Source organism: Acanthaster planci, linkage group LG18 (genome assembly GCF_054643075.1).
Source record: "Acanthaster planci isolate LZ-2023a linkage group LG18, COTS_SCS, whole genome shotgun sequence".
Lineage (NCBI taxonomy): Eukaryota > Metazoa > Echinodermata > Asteroidea > Valvatida > Acanthasteridae > Acanthaster > Acanthaster planci.
In genome coordinates this window covers 1,229,687-1,253,061 of record NC_141794.1, presented here as the reverse complement: position 1 = coordinate 1,253,061, position 23,375 = coordinate 1,229,687, and the positions used below count along the sequence as shown (strand labels likewise).

Below are 23,375 nucleotides of genomic sequence, written 5' to 3'. Positions count from 1 at the left end.
TTCATCAAGCCAACGATTATTCCTTACTTTTTTCGCAACACCATTTTTTGTCATAGCGACGTGAGCGCGACATCAGAATAAACTTGTAACGAAAGCTTCCCGCGGAGAAAGAATTCGTGGTGTTGGTATCAGAAATTTCGAGGCGAACTTCAAAAAGCTCCCACCGATGAGGTCAAAGTTCGCACAACTTGTACACATTCTCCACGATCCCCTGTCTGGTGTCATATGAAACCAGCACTGAAACTAATGAATGATCTTTAATTCAGATTCATTTTCGCTCCAAGATTATTTAGACATGACTGTCATCCACTTTATAATCTTAACTTGCTTGTCCTATCCGGAAATAAGACCGTCACGTCAGATAGTAGGTATGAAAGAGAAAAGAAGCATCTTCATGTCAGAAAGAAACTTCGGGAGATGAAGCTACTCTGCCATTGTAGTGCAGTACTGGTTTGGATCAATTTAACAAGTTTCGAGTGGCTCGACTCATTTCATAGTTCGTGGGTTGGTTTGTTTTCCAAAATCTAAAAAAAAAATCCAACTCTGCGTCTTTGCATAACAACATACAGCATACGATCGATCGAATGATATTTTTAAAAGTGAACCCGGCTTCTGTTGGAAATAATCAGGAAGCAACATGATGGATGTTGGTTACGACAGGACAAATAATGGGAGTGATTTCACAGCATTGTAAGTTATCTACAGCAGGTTGGTCGATTTGTTTTTTTAACAACTGTTCCTCAAAATAATCCTACTCCAAAACTTCCCTTGAACAACACAGTAGAGAAGGCACAAATAAATAAATGAACAAAAACTATGAGCATCCTCTGCCCTTTAAAATCCGGCTTTACTTTGAACATGATTCCCAAAAGCGAATCCGTAAACTGATGAAGCACCCTAATCTAAACAGCTTTGAACCAATCAGCATCTACCTTGTTCAAAAGTTATAAACTTACTGTCAAGTCATATCCATCCAATCGGGCACGGCGTTCCGTGACGTCAGTTTGACAGAGTGCGTGCTGTTACCATCAGATCACAAGAAAAAACAAAACAAAACGAAACGAAAGCTTACGTCCTGGTCGATGGTGGTTAACTGTTAAGCTTAATGTGCTCATAAACACATTAACACCAAATCTTGCTACTACATGAATGTACCTGGGAGTTTCTGTGTGGAAAAATATCCGCGAGTTTTTCTCCTACCTACGGATGCATGAAGGCGGAGGAAAAATAAAACAACAAACAAAAATAATTAGGTCTTGTAAAAGCATACGTGGTTTCATAGAATCTATTTCAGTTAGCAGAGGAGGTCCAGCAAGAGCGTATATAAGTGACAGAATTTGGCACCCAAGATTATCATGCACCATATCGCCCAGTTTAAATTCACATGAATTTTTATCTGCGACTCAGCTCAGCATGCTGATCGAAAATCTTGGCCAGCAAATTTTACTTTAAAGGCTAAACAAAGACTTGCTTTGACGCAGTATACCGCCATGGGTTACTGCAGACCTGCCTCGTGTTTTTCGCCGCAAAGTGGGTGGCTGCTCTTTGGGAAGTCATTTCTGATGGCTATGAGCATTAGCACACTGTTTTGCCTCGCTATGCCGTCTCTCGTGCAAGCCTTGCCCTTAGCTACACCAGTCAGCACCCCTCCCGGATGCTCTGGCTCAGTTGTCGAAGTTCATGTCCTCTCCACAATCGACGCTCGTCTGTTTGGGCTCCTGTCCTACAACACGTCAGGGCTTCAACCGCTGCAATCGGTGCACGTACCTGTCCAGGAGGACCATGAGCCAGACTCCGAGGCCCACTGTCCGTCGAGTCTGGAGCCGGTGCGACAGATGTGGGGACCGAGTAGGGCATCCACCTGCCCGTGGATCTACCAGCACGACCACGACCCGAACCGGTATCCGAGCGAGCTCGCCTGGGCCGTGTGTCAGTGCCAGGGTTGCCTAAGCCGTGAGGGTGGGGCCAAGAACGAGATACCAGATATGGAATGCCGACAGGTCAACTACAGAATGCCGATACTGCGACGAAACGGTTGCTCGGGAGGCCTGGTGAAATATAACCTCGACTGGTTGGAAGTCCCCGTAGCCTGCGCTTGCATGAGACCAGAGACTCCCACTGGTAACAGGCCCCCTGGAATTATGGGAGGTTAACCAAGTCATCGGCGAAGGAGTTCCTAAACGGTTTCCGTGTTGATGAACATGATATAATTTCAACTGATCATTGAATAAATGGTACCTGTTTATTACAACTGGCAAATTTGCAAGAATCATTATCTTAGTAAAGAAAATTACCCAAATTATGTTTTAGTGCTTTTCGTAAAAAAATACTCACATTCCCAGGAGGAAGACGAAGGAAACACTTATTTCCAAACGAAAATTATTTTAAAACTGATAAGTGGCATCATTACTTAAGAATTATGTAGATTCGCTTTAAATTAGCCTGTAATTGCATGAAAAGATATGTCTATAAGTTAGAATCAATGACGTATTTTTGTGAATAGGCCCACACGTAAAGCAAAATGCTAGAAAGCATGCACGCTGTGTGAAGATCAATCCTAAAAAGACATTTGTTCTGTTGGCCTGTTCCTTGACAGTAATGAACTTAAGGAGTTGATCCTTTGGGAGTCCTACGTAACGTACAGGAGCAGACGCGCCAACGCGGTGACTTGAACGCCTGCCATTGACGTCTCTCCAACACACAATCCTCTGGTATCCCGAAGAGATTCAAACCATTAATTTGATCAATCTCGGTCACCCGATGGTCTCGGTTACAAACCTCTCAGCGACGTTTTTAACCCTGTAGAAAGCGTGAGGCGTATCACCGCCATGTTCCAAATTCTGTGATGCTGTCAAAACAAGGAAGGCATTTTGATCAGTTCACTCAAACTGATTGTTTATGCCATTATAACCGCTGAGGGAACAATTTGATTAAGGTCACTGGTGTGGACTTACGACCACAATACATTTCACCATCTTTATCGTCGGCACTCCGTCATGTTGTGTGGCTAATGTTATATCAGATACGCGCATATTCTTTTTATACACAGACGCTATGAGAAACGACGGCTGATGAATTTAATCGATTTAGACAGTTGCTAATTATTTCTGTGATTCTGTTGACGTAACACTACTTCCTTTTAAAGTTAGTCACGTTTCTTTCTTTTTTTTTGTAGATTAGTTTTACATCCTTTTTTTCGTTGAAAGGGGGAAAATTAATGTTTAGTTTCCGACACAATGACAAATATAACTGTTCCGGTATAAAAATAAATGAATTTTTGTAAGTGGTGCTAAACTAATTAAAGAAATTACCCAAAGTGCTGACTAGTTTCTAAGTAATCTTCTCTTTGTATATTATGATGAAAAAGCAAACAAAGCGATTTCAAGTCCAAATTTCCAGACTACATGCATAAACATTTTCCATGCACATGCGCAATGTGAAGTCTCATTTCTGAACATTTCGTTGATCACTGTTTTGATTAGCCTGCATGCCACCATGAGACAAGAATAAAAAGATCTTCCCCCTTCGGCACGATGTCTAAGATTGTTCATCCTATATCTTTCTTGAAAACTGCCTCCGCAGATGCCAAATAGTTGGGGTTTTTACAAAGATTTTGTACGCAACTCGTTTCGAGTTCCTAGGGTCACAGTCTTTTACTCACCACAGCTGCTTGTAACCTATGGACATCGGTCAGTACAAAAGCAATAGCTTTGGCCCTCCAATGCAGGGGAGGGGGTCTGTGTAAGGATTATTCCATGCAGTGGCGTAACTATGGTCGTTTGTAACGCAGAAGGTCCGCAGGACGTTAAGACGCAGACATGAACAGAAGAGACGGTACATGACATCATTCCACCCAAAAATTGAAACAAAATGGCGTCCGAAACTCTGTAAATTTTTTTGCGGAAAATACCCTTTTAGATTGATGCCAAACCTGTACTCCAATTTCATGCATTTCGTTGATGGTCAGCAATTTAGTTGATTATAAGGGTGTAATAATTAAGCATTACGGAGAAAATGGGCAAAATTCATGGCAATAAGCAAGAGGGACATCGTTGCACGCCGGTCATGCCATCGTACTCGACGCAGACAGTTGGCAAAGTTGAACCTGGCTCAACTTCGCCGATCGTTCGCAGGCTGCATTGCGTTTGTCTGCGTTTTCAGTGATACTTCCATTTGACATTTTTGCAATTTGCATCTTGATTGCATTACTCGCTGCGTTTCTTACGTCTGATATGGAAACCAGGCTTTACACCCAGGGGTGCATTTTTTTTAAGGATGGGGTTCCGAAAGCTGATGACGTACTGCTTGTACATAGGTTGTGCACAGGTCAACATTTTAATGGGAAAGGGCACCCACGGGCACAACCCACGCTGGTAGGAGGTTTCCCCGGCTCCTAATCTAAAACGTCGCTGATTCCTGGCCAATCACAGCGCGCGAAATTTGTCTACCCCAGTTTCCAAACGCGCATTGTGTCGGCAGATTTCGCGTATTGTGATTGGCCAACGCAATGCAAACTCTTGGTGGCGCACTATTGTGAATCGCCCGTATTATCAGTACAACTTACGAAAATTTGTTCTGCGAGATGAAGATTCAACACATCGCATTCTCATACGCTTATTCTCATGATTATTTACCTTTTTTGGGTGCGTTGCGTACACGATGTTTTCATGCGTTTCACTTTCACGGACGTGAAAAAACGTGTGCGTTGCGTTCGACCGTCAAAATCGCACCCGGGGCGATTTTAATGGATACACAATTAACGCTGGGCGCATGTGTTGACGCACATGTTATATGGAAGTGCCTTAATGAGCCTTTTGCGAAATATATAATAAAGTCAGGTACACCGAGTTCTTTAAATTCACGTGAACATAACTATTTGAATTCTCCTTAGTAAAGACACTGTTGCTAGATACCGTGCACGATATGGGGCTGATGGGTACCCCCCCCCCCCACATGTCCAATCCCTATACACACTCTAGACTATTGTTACCTAACACACACCCCCTAGAAGTCTGTAAAGAATTCCTTAGATTCTAATCAAACAATTACCAAGACAAAGGAGGGGGGGGGGAGTTTCTCTCCGCCCCATATCTTGCATCATACGAGTTGCTTTACCGCTGGATTCGGGGCAAGCTTTTACTAAGTTACATGCAAGACGCCTTGCATCAATACACTGTCCTCAATGGATAAGATGGGCACAAAGGAACCTGTCCATTCTAGGGATGGGGGTTGCTATGCAAAAGCTTGCTCCCAATCACGAGGTACATACAGCAACAGTGTTTTTAGTCTGAGGAATCAAATTGTCACGGTTATGCGCAATAAGATAACACGGTGTGCAAGATGTTATTCAATTGCAGTTGCAAAAGGCTTATTCCCTATCCCCCCCCCCCACACCGTACCGTTCACCTTCCTCTCCGTTCCCCCCACACCTAGTCTTGGGTTGCAGGGTCTAAAGAAGGTCGTCTTTGTTGTCTGAAGTTGAGCAGTTACCTAGGGGCAATTACTAAACACCTGTGGAAATGGAACTTCCGTGTCTACGGGATTGGCGCAGATAATTTTTGATACTACCTTTTTGATGACTCGGAAGAGCCACCCTGCCAGAATTTTACACAATTTGGAGAAGAATGCATAATCAGGATTTATCGGGAAGGGAGTGCGACGACTACAAAAACACAGAATGGCACACAAGTAAACATACATCTGACCAGAAAACCCCCAAAAATATTCCCCGGTTTCCGGGTCTTCTTGTTTAGGAGTTGATGACTCACAAACATGACCTAAATTCCGTTCTCAGGTTTTCAAGTGATTAACCTCTCTGTGCAGACGAAATCATTGATAACTTCGAAAACACAACGACAATAGGCCGCCTGGTATGTTTGACTTGAACTTAGGGTGGTTGTAGAGATTGTGGGACGGTAAAGGCCTACTCATTTACTGCCCGAATTTGCTTATTCCTTGGCAGAGAACACGTGTACCGGGCTCGCTCAGCGTACGTCAATACACAATGAGAATGACTGTTGACAAGTCCTCAATGTGAAAACGAAAGAACGACAGAAAAAAATAAGTTGAACTTTGCCCTTTCCAGAAGAGCGCATCACCAATGACTGTATATAGTCAGTCCTGCGTTTATTTCAGGAATCGTTGGTCCTATAATGATTGCATTTCTTGTCGCGATTCAGAGAAAAACAGAAACCGCGCCTGAAATCCACAGCAACACGACTTCCTACTACCCCACCATCCCTGCCACAAGGGAACTCTCCAAATGCCGGCAACACTTTATGTGGTGAGAACAACACCCCACTTTGCGCATGCTCCACATTTGTGTTCTGGCAAAGCGCCAGCGTCGTCGATGGACTAGCAGCGCGGGTCGAATTTGTGCTTTGTTGCAGACACCAAATCACCAGTTTGTCTACACCCTGCAGATCTGCCACTTCGATAGTCTCTCTCGCAGTCGTACATAAAGCTGAATCGTTTGTAAGCTGAAGATCAAGTCAATCAACAATGGTATGTGTCCCTGTCTTCAATCTGTTTTCGCAGTCTTTATAAGGGTGGGTCGTATTGCTGTATTTTAATCGGAGCATACCAACGAGAAATAACTTGCCCTCTCGTTTATGTTTGTAATTTCAACCTTCGTCGTGAAACCTCTTTCGCCTAACACAGGCAACTTGTCGTTGGGATTCTTTCCGAATATACCTCAGCATTCGAAGTGTGTCTGTATTGTTTGAATGGTGTCTGTTTGGCACCAAGAAAATAATTCCAAATACACCTCCTAAATGAGAAAACGACGCAACGGAAAAGGATCCCGCCGGCATATTATTTTGGGGATTTTCCCCGTTTGTCAACATGCAATTATTGTTAAGCGCGCTAGCCAGCATGTGCGCTTACTATATCACTGCGTATCAGTCAGAAATAAATCTCCTCTGCCACATCCGGGTTTGAGGATCAAAGGGCACTCTCGAGGTTTATGTCATGAAAATTTTCTTTTTGCAATCTGACATTTATAAAGCGCATTACGTATTCACTTTGATTGTTTTACCACTGTTGGGGCATTTGAGGCAGGAAATAACCCCTCTATGATTTTGATAGGCAACGCTGAAATGGTAATTTCGGATTCAGGGTGGAATTAATGCATTTTTCTTTCAAATCTAACATATTTTCAATATGTAACATCGTTTGCGAGTGTGAAAGTTCTGCTTTTAATTTCAGGGTTTTTTCTTCCTTTCTTCATCATCTGGTTATTCCCATAACAGGCAGCTTGGAATAAACCGTTTGCAGTCCCGTGACAATTTTGTAAAAAAAATATATCATATTCTTGTACTTGTTCAGTCAGGCTCATTGCGTAGAACCCACCTACTGAGGGGGCAGACTACTATGATGTCAGTCGTCTTGCTCCTGTCGATAATGGTGAAGGCAGATCAAGAGAAGACCAGTTGCCTCGTTCCTGATGACGTCCACCTTCTCTCTTTACTGATAGAGAACGGTGGAGTCGTGCTTAGCCCCCCGGGCAACGAGGGGGACGTTGAACCTCGGCGCTCAGTCCAAGACATTCATATTTTCAATCCAACTAGCCTCCTGGGCGATACTCCGTCAGATTTGGACTGCCCTGTCGGGGAGAAATCGCCCCAAGACGGGGCCGTGAACGAGATCGCAACGTGTCCGTGGCGGTACGTTGTCGATAGGGACCCGCACCGCTACCCGGTCAGCGTATCTCACGCCGTCAACCGATGCGGCGCCTGCCTGGACCAGCACGGTGCCTTGATTGAGGGGACGAGATGTGAACCAGTCCCCTACCTAACCAAGGTCTTACGCCAGAGGGGGTGTGACCAACGGGGCGGTATCATGCAGTACGACGTGGAAGACCTAGAACAGATTGTAGCTTTCCAATGCACCATTATACCCAAACGCCTCAATGAGCGGATTTAAACTTCTTTAAAGACGTGAAATTTGGTTTTGAAGTTTAAAGAACTGTTATGACCTCATGATTTTTCACCCAGGGATGCGGTTGTCACGTTCACACACTTAATGCTAGTAAAGTTGCAGAGCTAGAGCTGAAAGCTTACTGGGATTATTATTATTATTATTAAATTAAATTTATATAGTGCTCATTCCATAAAATATTCAAGAGCACGTTACAATATAAAAAATTAACAATCTAGCTACAAGGATATATAGAATAAAATAGACCAAACAAAAATGTTCTAAATTAATAAAATGCTTTCTTAAAAAGTTTTTAACATTGATTTAAAAGTAATAACACTGGTAACACACGTAATATGACATGGGAGTTTATTCCAGAGATACGGAGCGCAATATTCAAAGGCTCGGTCCCCAAAGGTAACCTTACCCCGACTCACAGGGATGTAATACAGAAATGTCTGCTTGATTTGTCGTTGTTCACTAAGTCAATCGATTATTTTAAGTATGTAAGCTTTCTTAGATATTGTCAAATGCTGGTCAAGGTTTGCCTGGGTACATGTATTCTTAAAAATTTCCTTTGCAAATTAAGAGGAAGTTCTGTTAAAACCACATTAAGATTATTTGAGATACTTTCATTGTCGCCGTAAAAAATGTTCCATACAATATGAAATGGTTTAGCATTAAAATACAAGTACACATACAGTTTGTAGTAGCGAAGTGTAAATTTTGAAACCTGCGCGTGAAAATGTCATTAAAATAAAGTGCTTGATAGGCAGTTCTTTTTATAGCAACATTGCCTAAGCAATCAGTGACGTCATCGTGATTTGTTCCACTTTGCATTAAGTAAACCGGGGGGGCGGGCGGTGGAGCAACAGTACTCGACCTGCTGAACGCTGTCGAGAGGGAACGTGGTATCTGGAGAACTGGAAAGGACACTTGCCCTAACCAGCCCAAACGAAACCGACTTAGAGCTCTCGATCTCATGACAAATGGTACCGGGTACAGGCTGGGCTATGTTTAACACAGCATTTGAAGCAAGATATGGGACGGAGAGAGCCTCCCCCCCGCCTTTGTGTTGATCATTGTTTGATCGGAATTTCAGGAATTCTTTACAGACTTCTAGGGGGGATGTGTTAGGTAACAATAGTGTAGAGTGTGTATAGGGATTGGACAGGTAAGGGGGTACCCCTCCGTCCCATATATTGTCTTGTGTGTATAACGCAGCAGCGACACACAAAGCACAGCCCGAATTACATGACACCCAAGCTTTCGATACTATTGTTCATAGTAGTGTTGGTTGTGCAACTCCAAAGAGAAATAGTCCCGGCTCTCTGAAGTGATGGTAAGCATTCGTTCTGGAGATCTTTCGTTATTGTGCAAACAAGCAGCAACCGAAACCCACTGATAATGGGCAGTGAACATTTTTAGATCAGCTTATTGATTCGGGCAGCCAAGCCTGTGAAAAGTGCGCCATCGTTGACGCTACACAATTTTACTAGAAAACCGTCCAAGTTGAAGCATAAATTATTAAAAATATAAATTTAGATAATTTCATTTTTACTTTGATATGTTTAGAAACAGCTGGTCAAAATATGTATTTTTTCACTCTTTATTCCACCTGTGTAGCTTTAAGCAACAGAAATATTCAACACGTATCAAGGGGTGAAGTTTCTGCTGAAGTAGTTTGCTGTTTCTATAAAGAAAACTAAATTCCAGTGATTTTCCAATAAATTGGATAAGGCTGCTATTCAACACAAATGTTTCCCCCCCCAACACCATTTCAGCAGATCGTTACGGAATTAACCAAAGTCGCAATGAATTTGAGTAAAGAGATACGGGCGAAATGATTCCCGTTTCTATTTAGGGGCAAGTGGGACAGAGACTCTTTTAGTGAAAAAAGTCGGAGCTTTCTATCTGATGTTGGAACATCGGATTCCGGTTGAACAGGTTGGAGGGGATTTGAACGGGGTGAAATGATTTTTCCCAGGCAAACACAGATATCAAACACTTTAAATTAATAAGCAAAGACAGCAATTCTGAAACTTTGAGCTCTATTCATTTTCATTATCCATACATAGTTTGCTTTGTAGCTTCGTTCGACAAACAATTACAGCTTTAACAACAATATCAACAGGTCTGTTAATTAATCTAAAAATACTACATAAAACACCCACAAAATGATGCATTGAAACGTAGAAAGCAGCATAACAAAAAGATAGATGATAAAATAATCTTCATCATCACAGGTATAAATTAAATTATAGTGAGGTAGTTTTTATTATAGTACTTGATTCCAACCGCTTAGGATAACAATTTTATCCTTAATATAAGGAACCTTACAATCCACATGGTGGATACAGTTTTTCTTATCTAAGATCATGTTGAATGCATAATTTTATTCCTTTTCTTTAGAGTTTATTTAAAATGAATAAACCTGCTTTAATACTGAGGAAATTAATCTCCTTACTGCTCTAATAATGGACTACAGTTTGAGTCACTTGAACACAATAATAAAGAATCCTGTCAAAAGGATATGTGCATCAATAAGTACAGTACATGAAAAGTTCATTCTTCAGAGCTTTAAGTCTTTAAAATTTAAGTTTTTAATTAAATATCACAGTTTCTAAATATCACAGAACAGCTATCAAGAATAAAACCCTCAAGCTACGTGAGAAAAACTACCATTTGTTCGAAATTTATACATAATACTCTATGACAAAATAAAAAAAGTTTAAAACCCTTATTTCTGAGTACGTAAATCAATATTTTATAATAAATATAAATATGAATAAATTTTTTTCCTAAATAATCTGAAATATAGATTGTAGCCTCTGTAACATTTCGAAATCCAATTAATTAAAAAGTGAGGTCTGGTTTGGAATGTCATACTGGCAAAGAAAACCATGGGCTTTAGTTTTTTGGCAGTCGACAATGAATGAAAGCTAACAATTTCTAAACTCTACCTCCCCCGCGCTATGTGCCATTACCATAAGTGCATGCCTAAAGTAGAAGTCTGTTTAGCTCGAAACCATCTTTTTTTTCTCTCTTCGGAGAAAGAGGATAAGTTACTTCGATCAATAATCACTTTTGATTTTTTCGACTTCATAATACCCCTGGCGCCCTCCTATTTATTCAAGCCCACCTGATAGTCTGCCAGTTGCGTTGGTAGTTTTCCATTCAAGTTCTCCATTAATTAAGATCTAGTGACGGGACGGCTACAGGAGAAGGCCACGGGGATCGTCTGGAACCCGACCTGGTAGGTGTAGTTGCCGTTTGAGCATTCGCTTCGGTTCATCACCTTCAGGGTGTAATTGATTGGTTCACAGACTGCATCAGGGATTTCTGCGCCTACAGGAGATTCCAAAAGGTGAACAATTGGAAACAGTGCCTCAGCTTTTTCGATGAGGGGTACTTGTCCGGTGGTTGAATCGAATCGCTGTGTACTATAACGAGGCCGTGTCTGAATTGGCTGTGGCTTAGGATCACACACAACAGGACCCGAGTCCAGCCACTATACAGACTCGCGTGTAATTTTAAGACGCAACCTAGTATTTTGGGCAAGACCTCTTTTTCTCAAGGGGATTAACGTTACAAGGAAAGGATATAGCGCCCTCTATTCAGCGAGAGGGCGCCATTGCAAAAGGCCCGTGGGCTTCTGAGTTACGGGTTGCCAAAGTTTCTACGGGATGAAAGTTCATGCCTAGTTGGCAACAAATGTTTGCCTGAAAATGTGTAATTACTTCCTCGTTGTTGACGCGGGAGGCAGTTTCTGTTGGTGTTTAGTAGCAGTATTAATTATTTAGAATTTGATATTTGAATGAGACTTTTTAAACACTGTGAATTATTCCTTTGGTTTTGTACTCTAAGCCAGATGTAGTTTTACTCACTGATGGTTGGCAAACCTGCGCTTTTGAACCGCAAAACAAAGATTCTAAGGCCACAGGCATTCTGACATTTTAGAACAGCAAATGGAAACCTTTCACAAGCAATTCAAAAGCTTCGACAGTGAAAAAATTCCTCCGATAAACACATTAACGTTTGGGCAAACGCATCTTTGTGCTTATTGTAAGACTAGCTCTCGTTAATGAATATTCATGTCTGACGAGTTTGGGGATATCCCCTTAGATCGAACAACATGCTGATCAAATAATAATTTTGACATCATAATCCCCTGGAAATTCTTCCAAGATTTATCTAAGCCTGTCAAAAATGTACTTTTCTCTGTTCTTTCTTTCTCTCTATCTCTGCTCTGAAATGACTCATTTGACATTAGGATTTTTTTCAGAGTTGTTCCTCTTTTCTTTTTTTCCCTAGCATTATACATCTGACAGGAGTGCAAGCAGTGGAAATCCGCCAGCACGTGAGCATGGCTTCATTTCATTCAGGTTTCCCGCTGGGGATTTCGTTCCTATCGGGCGGGAATTCCCGGGTTCCGGTACTCCCGAGAACATCACTGTCAAACCGCAAAGAATACATTAAGGTGGGTACGGAACGTTTCCGTGGGGAACCATCCGTGTGATTCGTCATGAAACCACAGGGATGCAGTGTGAAAGTCTATTTATTTACAGAAGAAAGGAGGACGTTTCCAACCCTGTTCCAACAAAGACTATACGCGAGTCTGTCCATGACTCATCGACTGGCTGAACCGTGAAAGGCGGTTGCTGTTTTTTTAGTACCTGAGAGCGACTGACACGCGCGTTCTTTAAAAAGCAACACAGCAGGGATAAGGACTTTTTGTGAAACACTGGGGATTGTTTCATTGGTAACCCCTTTTGTTTGAAGCCATGCATGGATCACATCAATTTATATAAATTCTGTAACATTGGGGTTATCCATTTTTTTAAATCAAAGGGTTAAAATTCAAATGGAAGCTTTTGCTTGGCATGTAGGGAAATTTAATCTGAGATTTTCTCCAAACTGAACACCCAAATGCATTTATGGTTTCCACTGTTAAAGGACGTATTCTAGCGAAGGAACCAAACCAGCTGTAATTCGAAGATATATATGGAATTAATTACAGATATTGGAGACCATTTTCAATCCAACGTCGTGGCAAAGAACGTGATATTGCTCACTCTCGCAGGGGAAAGCCCACAATTTTCCAACTTTGATCCGTCTGTGCCATTTTACTCTAATAAGTCCAACCCAACACACAGAAGCCAACCATTTTGAAAACAACAAGGCACCATATTGTTCAATATTGTACTGCTCTATCAAATACTCAGAAGAGCACCGGTACCTGCTAAATTAGAATGTTGAATCGAACACTTACATGCACTTTGAATTCGAACATGTTGAATCCAGCAGTTTGAATAAATGCATTTAATTTAGCATTTTAATTAAGTATTAACCCAACATTGAAAACTGATTGAATAATTTAAGTCTTAATTCAACATGTTTCCTTGAAATTGTTCATTCAGTCTTTGAAACATTGCATTGAAAGTTGAAAAGTTGGATTCAAAAATTAAAATGCTAGATTTAACATTTGAAAATGTTAGATTCAACAGTTTCAAAGCGAGGTCACTGTAACCGCACACAGTGTGGTGAGGAACACTTCAGTTGTTAACGTGTATTGATGATACACAAGGTCATTAGAGTTCACTTACCCGTGCGTGGATTCAGGCACTTAGTGCACAACTTCACGGCTCGGTAGATGACCCTCGGTAGACGGTTACGATTCTCCTCTCGCTCGTAGCTCCACGGGCACGTGCCCCGCTCATTGACAGCCATAGAGGCGTCAATGCTTGCGTTCAAGGGGCAGGGCGCGGCGTTGGTAGGGCTGCCGGTTGGCACTGTGAACTCAGGCTCGAAAGATGAGGAATCGTCTTGGATCCCAAGCAGGTGAGCGTTAAGCTCAAGAGCCGTCAACTGCCCACACTGGCCGGCCGATGAGGAGGTGTCACGGTCTCTCCGAACGGGAGACGAGTGCGCCAAAGAGGAGAACGAAAAGAGCAAAACACCCAACAGAAAGGCCTTCATCGAGATGCGAGCCATGATCAATGAAATGCGGAGTAAATGCAGATGGATAAGCCGCGCAACACTTGTTACGTTCTAGTTTTCACACCGTGTCTTTGTTGAGGTGGCTGGTCAGTCAAATTTTGAGATGTTTCTGACAGTCAGGTCTGTCCGCCTTATATAGATTTAACACCTTGCGGAGAGGGCATCTGACCTTTCTAAGCTCTCTTTAGATTGTCCGAGCAATCTGACGCAATTTCTCTGCTTAGTTAGGGAATTTCCCAAGGCTAAAGGAGAACAAAAGACACACCTAAGGTTACCTCAAGCATGCATGGTGACACTTAACATCCTTAAGCCAATTCCGTTTTTGTCTCCCGATCAGCTCTGCCTGAAATATTTTAAGGGGGTGTTGAAATCATGATTACCCGACAAAGACATTCATCACGAGGGAAAATTAACGGGGGCAACAATAGGAAGAGAAATCTGGGGAAATCAAAATGACTAGAGGTCCCGTGAGCGACAAAAAGGACCTTTTTAAGTAAAAAAAAAAGGCCTCCAGTCGAAAAAGCCACCGAAATTGTGTACATTCCGGAAATTGCTTTGAAAAGAATATTTTGTATTAAAAATATTAAGCTTTATTAAGCTTTAGTTTGTAAAGGACACGTGTTTTGTAGGCGGCACTTAAGCAGATAAAAAAAATTAAATTGTGGATAACAAAAATTGAGAGGTTGAATGAAGCACACGGAAGAGGAATACGGAATGGAGGGAATTTTTATTGTCGCTTTTTATTCTTCTTCTTAGGATCAAAAAGGGTCCATAGAAATCTGAAACTTTTGTCAGGAAATCAAAAATCAAAAGGCTGTGTTGCAACACAAAGAGTAATCCGTGAAGAATGCGACAGGATGTGCTTTCAGAGAAGGGGCGGGCTGGGCAAAGCAGGGGACTTTATGTCAAACTCGCGCCTGGTTGGGGGACTGAACATCAGAGAGAATTGGAATTGAAAAGAAAGACTAACGAGTGAACGGGTTGGATTACATCATTTTTCCGTTGAGGGCGCCCCAGTGTTGTAGGTTTAGTCCATTATTGTTATTTCTTTCTGGTACTGACCGCCAAGGATTCCTCAAAAGCACCCCGGGTACTGTAGAACGCAAGCCTGAATAAATCTGTAGAGATTTGTCATTTCTGAAGGATGGTTTGCAGAACATATATAGGCCTGTATTATCATAGGAAAAATTGGCATTTCGTAACCGGTAAACATAATCTTTTTATTTTAATACATCGATCGATAAAGATGAGACTAGTTGCTCCATCTATCCAACAAGACGTCACATCTCCCTCGTCAAGGTATAAACCTACCGTCACAGGGATCTACGTCCTTGTTGCGTTTAAATTGTTATCCCTTTGTGTTTTATGTCATTCTCAAATCTTGAATTTCTGATGTGGGGAAAAGACTTCTTTAGTGGTAATCTCCGGCCTTTGTACTTAACGCGACCACGACCTACACAGATCAGCTCAACAAAAATGATATTCTGCCCCCCCCCCGTTATCTAGAAACCACTGATTTGCAAATTAACGCGACATTTGCCAAGAACCCTTTTTTTTACAAACGAAACGTCAGCCGGATTTAAATAACTTCTTGTCAGGTTTTCCAAACAGCAGATCTCCCCATTATCCAACCTGAGAGTAATAAAGAAAGTGATGTTTGAAATTCCCCAAGGAATAGTGAAAGTTTCGTCTACCTTGTTTCGGAGACGAATGCCCCAGTAGCAAGGGACACACATTCCGGGGAAGAAAACCAAAGACACAGACCAACCGTGGCTGCAAGCCGTGAATATTTTATCCGATACCGTGCATGACATGGGGCTGATGGGTACCCCCCATGTCCAATCCCTAGACACACGCTAGACTTTTGTTACCTAACACCCCCCCCCCCCCATCTGTAAAGAATTCCTGAGATTCTGATCAAACAATGACCGACACAAAGGCGGGGTGGGTTCTCTCCGTCCCATATCTTGCATCATATGGTAATCCTGTGCACATCGCATACGCGTGGGCAGGTGAATACTGAATAACGGTGTTCTTTCGCTAATTTTCCAAAGAACGAAAGGTCTTTTAACATGGTTGTGGGGGTGGTGGTAAGCTAACGAATCCTTGATTTAATCTGGAATTTAAAAGGGACTGTCTTGTCTTTGATAAGTTTTAGTCGCGGGAAAAACCGAACAGCATTGGAAAACCAAAATGCCTTTGTTGTCTAAAACCGTACAATCAATCAAGGTGAGCGCTATAAGCCATTTCGCATACTCTACCACTTACGTCTAGGCTAAAACAACGCGTATCCTACTTTCATTATTAAAAGAGAAAATGAAAGGTAAAGGCAGGTCAGGGCTTTGATATTCAGTTGTTAGAAAGCTCTGATGATCTGCAAAATGGAGGTTATGTCAACCGTTCAACGTGTATTTGGTTTCCCCCAATATCCCCAGGCACCATGGGGGGATTTGAAATTAAACACTTGTCAAGTTCAGTCTTCGAGATAAATTCACATCTGGGGTGAAGTTGTGACACATCTTAGCTCAGAATAACCTTTAGTTGTCGCATAGACGTGTTGACTAGATACGCCTGAACTGGGCCCAGTAGAGTAATGGAGTTTGGAAATTAGGGCCAAGTATTTGCTAGACTCAGGGCAAACTTCGAAATCAAGTTGTTAGTCTATTTTTTTTCTTTTTGGGACTGGGACACAGATAACAAGATAACACCGCTTTATGACACATACTGTAATTAACACACCACGTAACCTGTGACGTTTTGTTTGGCGTCCATCGCGCACATTACCGCCAGAAATATCAGTCCATCTTGGTTTGTCTGCCCCGTTGTTGTAATACATTACTATAGTAAATTATATAGAAATGTACTTTAAATTTTGCTTTTATCAATATTTCCCTCGATAAATATGAAAGTGGTTTGTTTTTGCGCATGGAAGACAAGTCACTGAAAAACATGTCTTTGTAAACACCCTACACACTGTCTATAAAAAGGCTGTCTAGACATGGGTGAAATTTGCCTCTCAATGGGGGGGGGTTCACCCTCAGCTGTCTGCATCGAAAAGATAGTGACTAGAGAACTGCAGTAGCCATATATCCTGCTTTCATCAATCGCTACGCCGTCTGTTTCACCTCAGTATGCTTATTTGAACTTACTTTTAATGGAAAATTTATATTAAAATTGGAGCTTTCTTATCCTAGTTCAATGAGGTTTGGTTAATCAGTATCGTAACTAACAAAACAAATTGGAAAGCTGATAGATGCAAATCGGGAAGATGAAAATGGATCAAAGGAGATAAAAGGTCTGTTTTGAAATAGGCAAGCCAAACTGTGGCAAGGTGCCAAAAGGTATAATGCCGTCTGTGAGAAGATTTACAGGATATTCATTGGTGCAAAATAAATGCAGGATATGGTACAAAATGAAGGCCGAAGTCTACAGAATGAATGGTTTGAATACAACAGGTTTCCTGTCAGTAGAGAGCATGATTACATCACGCCTTGTAAATCCTGTTACTATTAGGAGCGTACAGAAACTGGGATTCCCGGTGTACTTCAGATAACAATCCGATTTAAGATGCCAGCCCGGTGATGTAGTTTTCTCAACATCGTTTTTTTTTCCAGTCAGAGTTCAAAATATTGATTTTGTTTTGGCATGTTCGCACAAATTTCTTAAAGTGTTCTTTGAATACTTAATTGATTTTACGAAGTCGTTGATTATATTTGGCTGTTTATAAACAATTTGGGCAGGTTTTCTTTCCAATTGCGGATAATATTCTGTAGACTGCGACCTTCAAGCATAATGCGCCCTCTTGCGTGTAATTTAGTTTGACACCTTTTTACGGGCACATCCAGTTCTGTGTCCTTGAACGAAATTTCTTGGAAATGGGTTTTAACAGCCAGCACGAAGCAGCTATCCAACCGAGAATGGATAAATATTTTGGCTTTTGTTGAATGAACCTAAACTAAGTAGGGACATTGTTCGTGTCTGACCGTCAGTGGAAGGCGGCAGTTGCAGCGAAGGGGGAGAGTCCCTGTTTCACAGAAACAGTCACTTTCTACTTCCATTGACAAAATGATCTGTGGTGTGACGGAAGGCCTGCTGGCACGATCGTAGCTACCAGATTTCGGGCAACCTCGTCTTTGGGGACAAGCATGCCGCATGTTGTTAGGACTTGAGATCGCGCAAGGCGTGGTGGAAACCGACATGGCTAGTGCAACCCATGGCATGGAATCGAAGTTAGATGGGGGGGGTAGGGAGTGACGGTCCCTTGACGAGTTAGTCGTGCCGATCATCAGGAACAAGCCGTGTAAAGAGGCTGAAATGCTACTTCTGCGCCGCGCCACACAATTTGAATTGTTTTGGAAGTTCTGTCGTTCAAATCATAATTATATGTGCGCGTAATGGCTGGATCGTACGACAGTACGGGCCTAATGATGCGGATCCCTCGGGAAGAGTGGAGATGCCGTGAGGTTGAAGCGATGAGCACAGTTTAATACGTTATAAATCGTTTGCAAACTGTGAAATTACGAACAACAATCATTCATTATAAGGCAAAAGTCGGTGTGAAGGTGGTTAAACAATAGTTTGTACTTCAGGACGAGGAGGTAGTAATGACACAGTTATTTCAGTAATGTTTGTTCGCCCTTTTCTTTGATAGTGCATTTCAATTTCTGATGGGAATGACACTGCAACACCGCCGTGGGACAATTATATTTCCAAGAAATGTGCAAACATTGCATAGTCGAAGGATTTGTTCTGGTAAACGCAAGGGTGAATAGGTATTTCATTTTCTGCGAAGGTTGGCTATATTTTTAGCCCTTCCTTTGCAATCCTCCGTAAACCTGCCTGAAGGTACAGACTGATGACGTAAAGGAGCCTTTTCAAAATAATTTTAAGAGCAACTCAAAGGAAAACACGTTTTCTCTGATTTTATCTGTTAAAATAAATATGGAAGCGTTTAAGATTGTGAAAAGACCTGATTAATGTTGTGTGCACTTTTTGGATATCATTTTTGAGTATAAGCGGCATGGACACAGGAACCCATGAAGGTGATAAACCGGTCATTACATTGTTACTTTGCAAACATGTACATGCTTGTAGCTCTATGTTTGTACAAATATTTAAGCCTCGATTTGCTGGAATAGGTGACTTTGAGATGCTTTGAGATGTGGAGCTAAAAGGCGCCTTTCCATATGTACGTTTTAGGGTTACGTTGCGATGCGTTCATGCGTTTCACTTTCACCGTGACATTAAAATCGACTCCAATAACACACGCGTGCATTGCGTTCGGCCATCAAAATCGCCCCGGGAGTGATTTGGACGCACATAATGGAAAGGCGCTTCATCATCAGTCCGAGATATATAGTCTCTTAAAGTCTTCCGCGCGGTTTCCGCGTGAGTTTCCCGCAACGATCTTGGTTTTAATTTGTGTCATTTTCACGCCACAAATGCATAGCTGCAAGGAATCAGGGGTTGCATGAACTTGAAAACCAGAACCGCTTGAAGATCATCAGTGTTAAAGTTTAACTCGTGTCTGGAATAAGTTATTGCCGGAATATCGGATTCATTCTATCCTTTTCTCAAAAAAAATTGTTAAAATGTCTTTGATCTGCCAGGTCTTCTTTTTGACTTGGTAAAGGATAGAACGGACCCAGTTTCAGATTCTGGGCCACTCTGAACCAAGGAGAGAGGAGACAACATGGGCCACGCCTTAAAACGGAGCCTTTTTCAATAATGAGAGAAAGACAGTTTTGTCTTTCTATTTCTCTTCCTTCAAAGATCGCGTTGAAAAGCCTGTGAAAAGGTAGGCTCGCCCCTCCCCTCAGTAAGGCCATAAAGGATTACATGAAGAAAGAAAAGCCCCCCCCCCGCCACCCTTGCTCTGATCAGTAGTTTTCAGGTTGGGACTAGACCCTATTCCTGCTGAGTCACAGGGCTCATATACCCTAAAGCTGCCTCGGTTACTTCTCAGACAAAACTTTGTCAAAAACAAAGATTGGGCTCGATAGATGGCCCTATTGTATAAAACCAGATCACCTGTCGGGCTAACAATTATAGGACAAGCCGAACTTTATTGAAATTCAAGAAATTAGGGCTACGACATTTGAATATTATTCGTCACTTATGTGGTAACGGGGTCGCAATTCACTGACGAGGAGCTAATCTTACAATGGGAGTAAACATGACTTCTTCCCTTAAAAACGTCAATAAAGTATTCGTCCGGGATCCTGAATATTGGGGCGGGGTCGACATGCCAGCTGGCCCGTTGGATTCCGACGAGAGCTCGTAGCAGTGGAGTGCGTGTTTCCAGGTCACTAAATGGGGCCGTACGTTCTTGTTGGATGTTATACTTGCTTTGTTGTGCTACCTACTGTTCATCCTGTCAAGTTATAATTTCGGTCTATGTCGATTCCCTCCAAAATCACACAAGGTCGCATTGCGCACGTCACCGAGGCGAAACAATAGCAGGTGTTTGGTCGTATGCTTCGCTGATTACTGATCAATACCGGCCTCCTCCGTTTCCCTCATGACATAATTGACATCGAGAGTTTTGCCAATGCTGATTTCTTATATTTCCCCCCGGGGAAATCCTTAGGGTAAATAATACAATTGTGTATTGTTTGAATACAAACGATGATGCCTGAAGGTCCGTGTATGCCGTAATTTTCATAATGTCACTTCTAGATTTATTTGTTCTTCTGAACTTATAAATACAGCTGCCCTTCGGTGAATAATTAATACGTTTGTTTCACTGAGAGCTGAGTAAAAACTGTCCGAAAGCGGCCTTTCTGCCAGATAAGAGATTACGTCAAAATTGGTCAAAAGTATCAACGATTTGCCAACTCAATAAGTACAGTTAGCTGCCCATCAGGCGAAATCAATTGTTTGCGACACAAAGAATCCAAGATGGTAAGTTCTCCCTCTCTAGAGCAGTGGAGAGTATCCTAACATTTTATTTGAATTTAAGCATCAGTTCAGGTCTTCTTCTTCAATCCAAAATTCGGCTACTTTTAATCATCCCCGATCAAGGAATGATTATCCAGATACTTTTGTCAATATCTAATTTGAGTTTAAAAAGTCAAATTCCATACTGCTCAACAAGTGAGTTTTCCTGCCTGACACGGCTGAGATACGGTGTTCATAGTTGTCCTACTCAAAATCGGTCAATATTTTTACATGACATTAGTAAATCCCAGGCACGTAAAAGGAATACTTTTGATTTTTCGCGTTAGATTATCGGCAGCCTAGAGCCATTACATGAACGGAGGCAGTGTGCACATTTGATATTCACCAACTACCAATATAAGCCTTGATCACGTGATCAGACGTGTTTGAGGCTCTTCTCAAAGACAGTATTTCCTTTGTCTTGTATAGGCGACGCTACTAAGCCTCCTCGTTACCTTACTGATCGTCTATGGCACCGTGGCTAACCCGATCGGTAGCAGCCAGGTTTGCCCGTCTTCCCCCCTCACACTTTTCGGTCAAGACACCAGCACCCTCCCTCAGGCTGCGCACCAGGCCCCAGAAACCAACCAGACGTGCCCGTCGGGCGACCGAGTACAGAGCCACTGGCCGACGAGCCGCTCCGCCACGTGCCCCTGGCGCTACGAGACGGACTACGACGCCGATCGGTTCCCGTCAACCTTGACTCAGGCCGTGTGCAGCTGTGCACAGGAAGGCTGCTTGAATCCCTACACGAACGAGCCCGAGCCCGACTTGGAGTGCACCCCTGTAATGTACAGCGTGCCGGTGATGCGTCGTCGGGACTGCGTAGACGGCGTTGCTGACGTGTACCAAGATGTCGAGAGCGTCACTGTAGCGTGTGTCTGCTTGCGTCCCGTGTCACACGCCATACGTGCTCCAGGTATAATTGGATTAACAGATTGAAAATGTCAGCTACTGAGTTCAGAATATAATGAAATAGTTTTACATGTAGATTAATACCTCATGTGCATTTATTTATCTGTTTATTTATAATTATTCCAAAATAATTTGGGCTGAAAATGGTTATTGACTGATTTTCCTCCTTTTTAGATAATCGTGCAAATTAAATTTAATATTTCTTTTAAGTGTTTGAAACTTTTTCACCGTGCGATTTTTCTTACTGCATAAAACGAATGAAAAGCTTCAAAAAGTTTAAACTAGTCACTGAGCGGTGACAGAGATGATATGTAATTCACTTTGTGAAATTATGTCTTCCCAAAGGAAATGTGGTATATAACATGAATTCTATCATGGTACTCTTAATGGTTCTTTTAAAAGCACTTTTCTTGATAATCGTATTTATTCAGTATCCAAAACGGGATGGATTGTGTAATACACGTTATTCACCCCAAGTAGTGCGTGGATGCGTTCAAAACATTGCAGCTATATTTCAACATATTTCACTATTACAAATCAGAGAATATATCAATATTCATCTTATACCTTTATTCGTTATTGGTTTGGTTAACCTCAGTGCAGCTTTATGTCACGTTCTTTCATATGTACTCAGAAATATTATATTACGGAATATTATTATAAAAGTATATATCATATGTTATATAATCATTAAATTATATATTTAATCACTAATATTTGCTTTCATCAACTATTATTTACTTAATTTATACCTCATGAGACTGGAGTTATACCAGTATTTTTGAAAGAACTAGTTTGTAGTATTTATTTATTTATTAGCAATAAAGAATTTCAGAAAGTATAACTTTCTTTTACTGTTATTTTGTACGTTTGGAGGTGCCAAAAGAAACCACTTTTTTTGTGTGCTTAGCACACGTCGACCACAGAGATCATTATGTCTAAACCGGTGATGCACCAGAACTGCGGTACTAGCGAACATTGACGCGCGCGTGCGTTTGGCAAGTCCCATCACCCTATTGGTCGAAGAGCCATGAAAACGCGCATATAGTACCACCGCAGTGTATAGTACTGAAGTGAATACGTCACGCGCACAATTAGTGTGTAAAAGGCATTAGCGTGAGAACCAGCGCGTGAACCAACACGCGCGCGTACTCCATTCGTTTGCACTGCACCTTATGGTTCACAGTTACGTCACGCTTTGGTGCTCTATAATGGCATCTGTCTGCGCTCGCCGAATTCGGCCCCATATATTAGGGGTAATAATTTGAAAGGCGCATTTGGCAGTTTGGGCTAGTAATTGAGTTCATAAGCCGAGTTTGATTTTCTGGTTGTCTGGGTTCAAAAGAGGAAATATACAACCACTTCCGCATTGAGTTTGTCGGTGGTACGGACTGATCAAGGCTAGCTCGCTCTAAACTCCAGGTACTTACTTAAGGTTGAGTGACATCCATTGACGTCACACTGACGTCAGGGGAGAACGGAAACAATATCTGACACCGAGATAGGTGTAACCTTTTATCTAGGTTGCTTGAATGGTAATGTGATATTCCAGTAGGGAAAAAATCGGAAAAACCAATTTCTTTTTAATGCTTAAAACCTAACTA

The 23,375-nt window shown here is 41.9% G+C and overlaps 4 protein-coding genes across 5 annotated transcripts; 3 read left to right on the top strand and 1 right to left on the bottom strand.

The window, feature by feature from the left end:
* The first annotated feature begins 1,470 nt into the window (after positions 1-1,470).
* Positions 1,471-3,298, top strand: LOC110980396 (uncharacterized). Its single transcript, XM_022237034.2, has one exon. The coding sequence runs from the start codon at positions 1,491-1,493 to the stop codon at positions 2,151-2,153; it is 663 nt and encodes a 220-aa protein (XP_022092726.2). The 5' UTR covers positions 1,471-1,490; the 3' UTR covers positions 2,154-3,298.
* Positions 3,299-6,105: 2,807 nt separating this feature from the next.
* On the top strand, positions 6,106-8,619 carry LOC110979728 (uncharacterized). 2 transcript variants are annotated; one of them, XM_087148923.1, is made up of 2 exons: positions 6,106-6,504; positions 7,331-8,619. In XM_087148923.1, the coding sequence occupies exon 2, from the start codon at positions 7,372-7,374 to the stop codon at positions 7,921-7,923; it is 552 nt and encodes a 183-aa protein (XP_087005049.1). In that variant the 5' UTR covers positions 6,106-6,504; positions 7,331-7,371; the 3' UTR covers positions 7,924-8,619. The 2 variants fall into 2 exon arrangements, with proteins under 2 accessions (XP_087005049.1, XP_022091469.1); XM_022235777.2 differs by having other exon boundaries at positions 6,108-6,504; positions 7,327-8,619.
* A 1,424-nt stretch (positions 8,620-10,043) lies between these two features.
* LOC110979966 (interleukin-17C-like) lies at positions 10,044-14,023 on the bottom strand. The gene is made up of 2 exons (XM_022236188.2): positions 13,524-14,023; positions 10,044-11,265 (listed from the first exon to the last, which is right to left on the bottom strand). Exons 1-2 carry the CDS (start codon positions 13,909-13,911, stop codon positions 11,111-11,113), a joined length of 543 nt encoding a protein of 180 aa, XP_022091880.2. The 5' UTR covers positions 13,912-14,023; the 3' UTR covers positions 10,044-11,110.
* Positions 14,024-20,817: 6,794 nt separating this feature from the next.
* LOC110978870 (interleukin-17D-like) lies at positions 20,818-21,809 on the top strand. Its single transcript, XM_087148936.1, has 2 exons — positions 20,818-20,850; positions 21,286-21,809. Exons 1-2 carry the CDS (start codon positions 20,818-20,820, stop codon positions 21,796-21,798), a joined length of 546 nt encoding a protein of 181 aa, XP_087005062.1. The 3' UTR covers positions 21,799-21,809.
* The last annotated feature ends 1,566 nt before the right edge of the window (positions 21,810-23,375 follow it).

What these genes read in the sequence shown, in the direction of transcription:
- LOC110980396 (XM_022237034.2), top strand. Translation starts at nt 1,491, where the DNA reads ATGGGTTACTGCAGACCTGCCTCGTGTTTTTCGCCGCAAAGTGGGTGG.
- LOC110979966 (XM_022236188.2), bottom strand. Translation starts at nt 13,911, where the DNA reads ATGGCTCGCATCTCGATGAAGGCCTTTCTGTTGGGTGTTTTGCTCTTT. An exon ending in GTGCCTGAATCCACGCACGG is followed by an intron (nt 11,266 to 13,523) that starts GTAAGTGAACTC and finishes AATCTCCTGTAG; the next exon opens with GCGCAGAAATCCCTGATGCA.
- LOC110978870 (XM_087148936.1), top strand. Translation starts at nt 20,818, where the DNA reads ATGGTAAGTTCTCCCTCTCTAGAGCAGTGGAGA. An exon ending in CCTCTCTAGAGCAGTGGAGA is followed by an intron (nt 20,851 to 21,285) that starts GTATCCTAACAT and finishes TGTCTTGTATAG; the next exon opens with GCGACGCTACTAAGCCTCCT.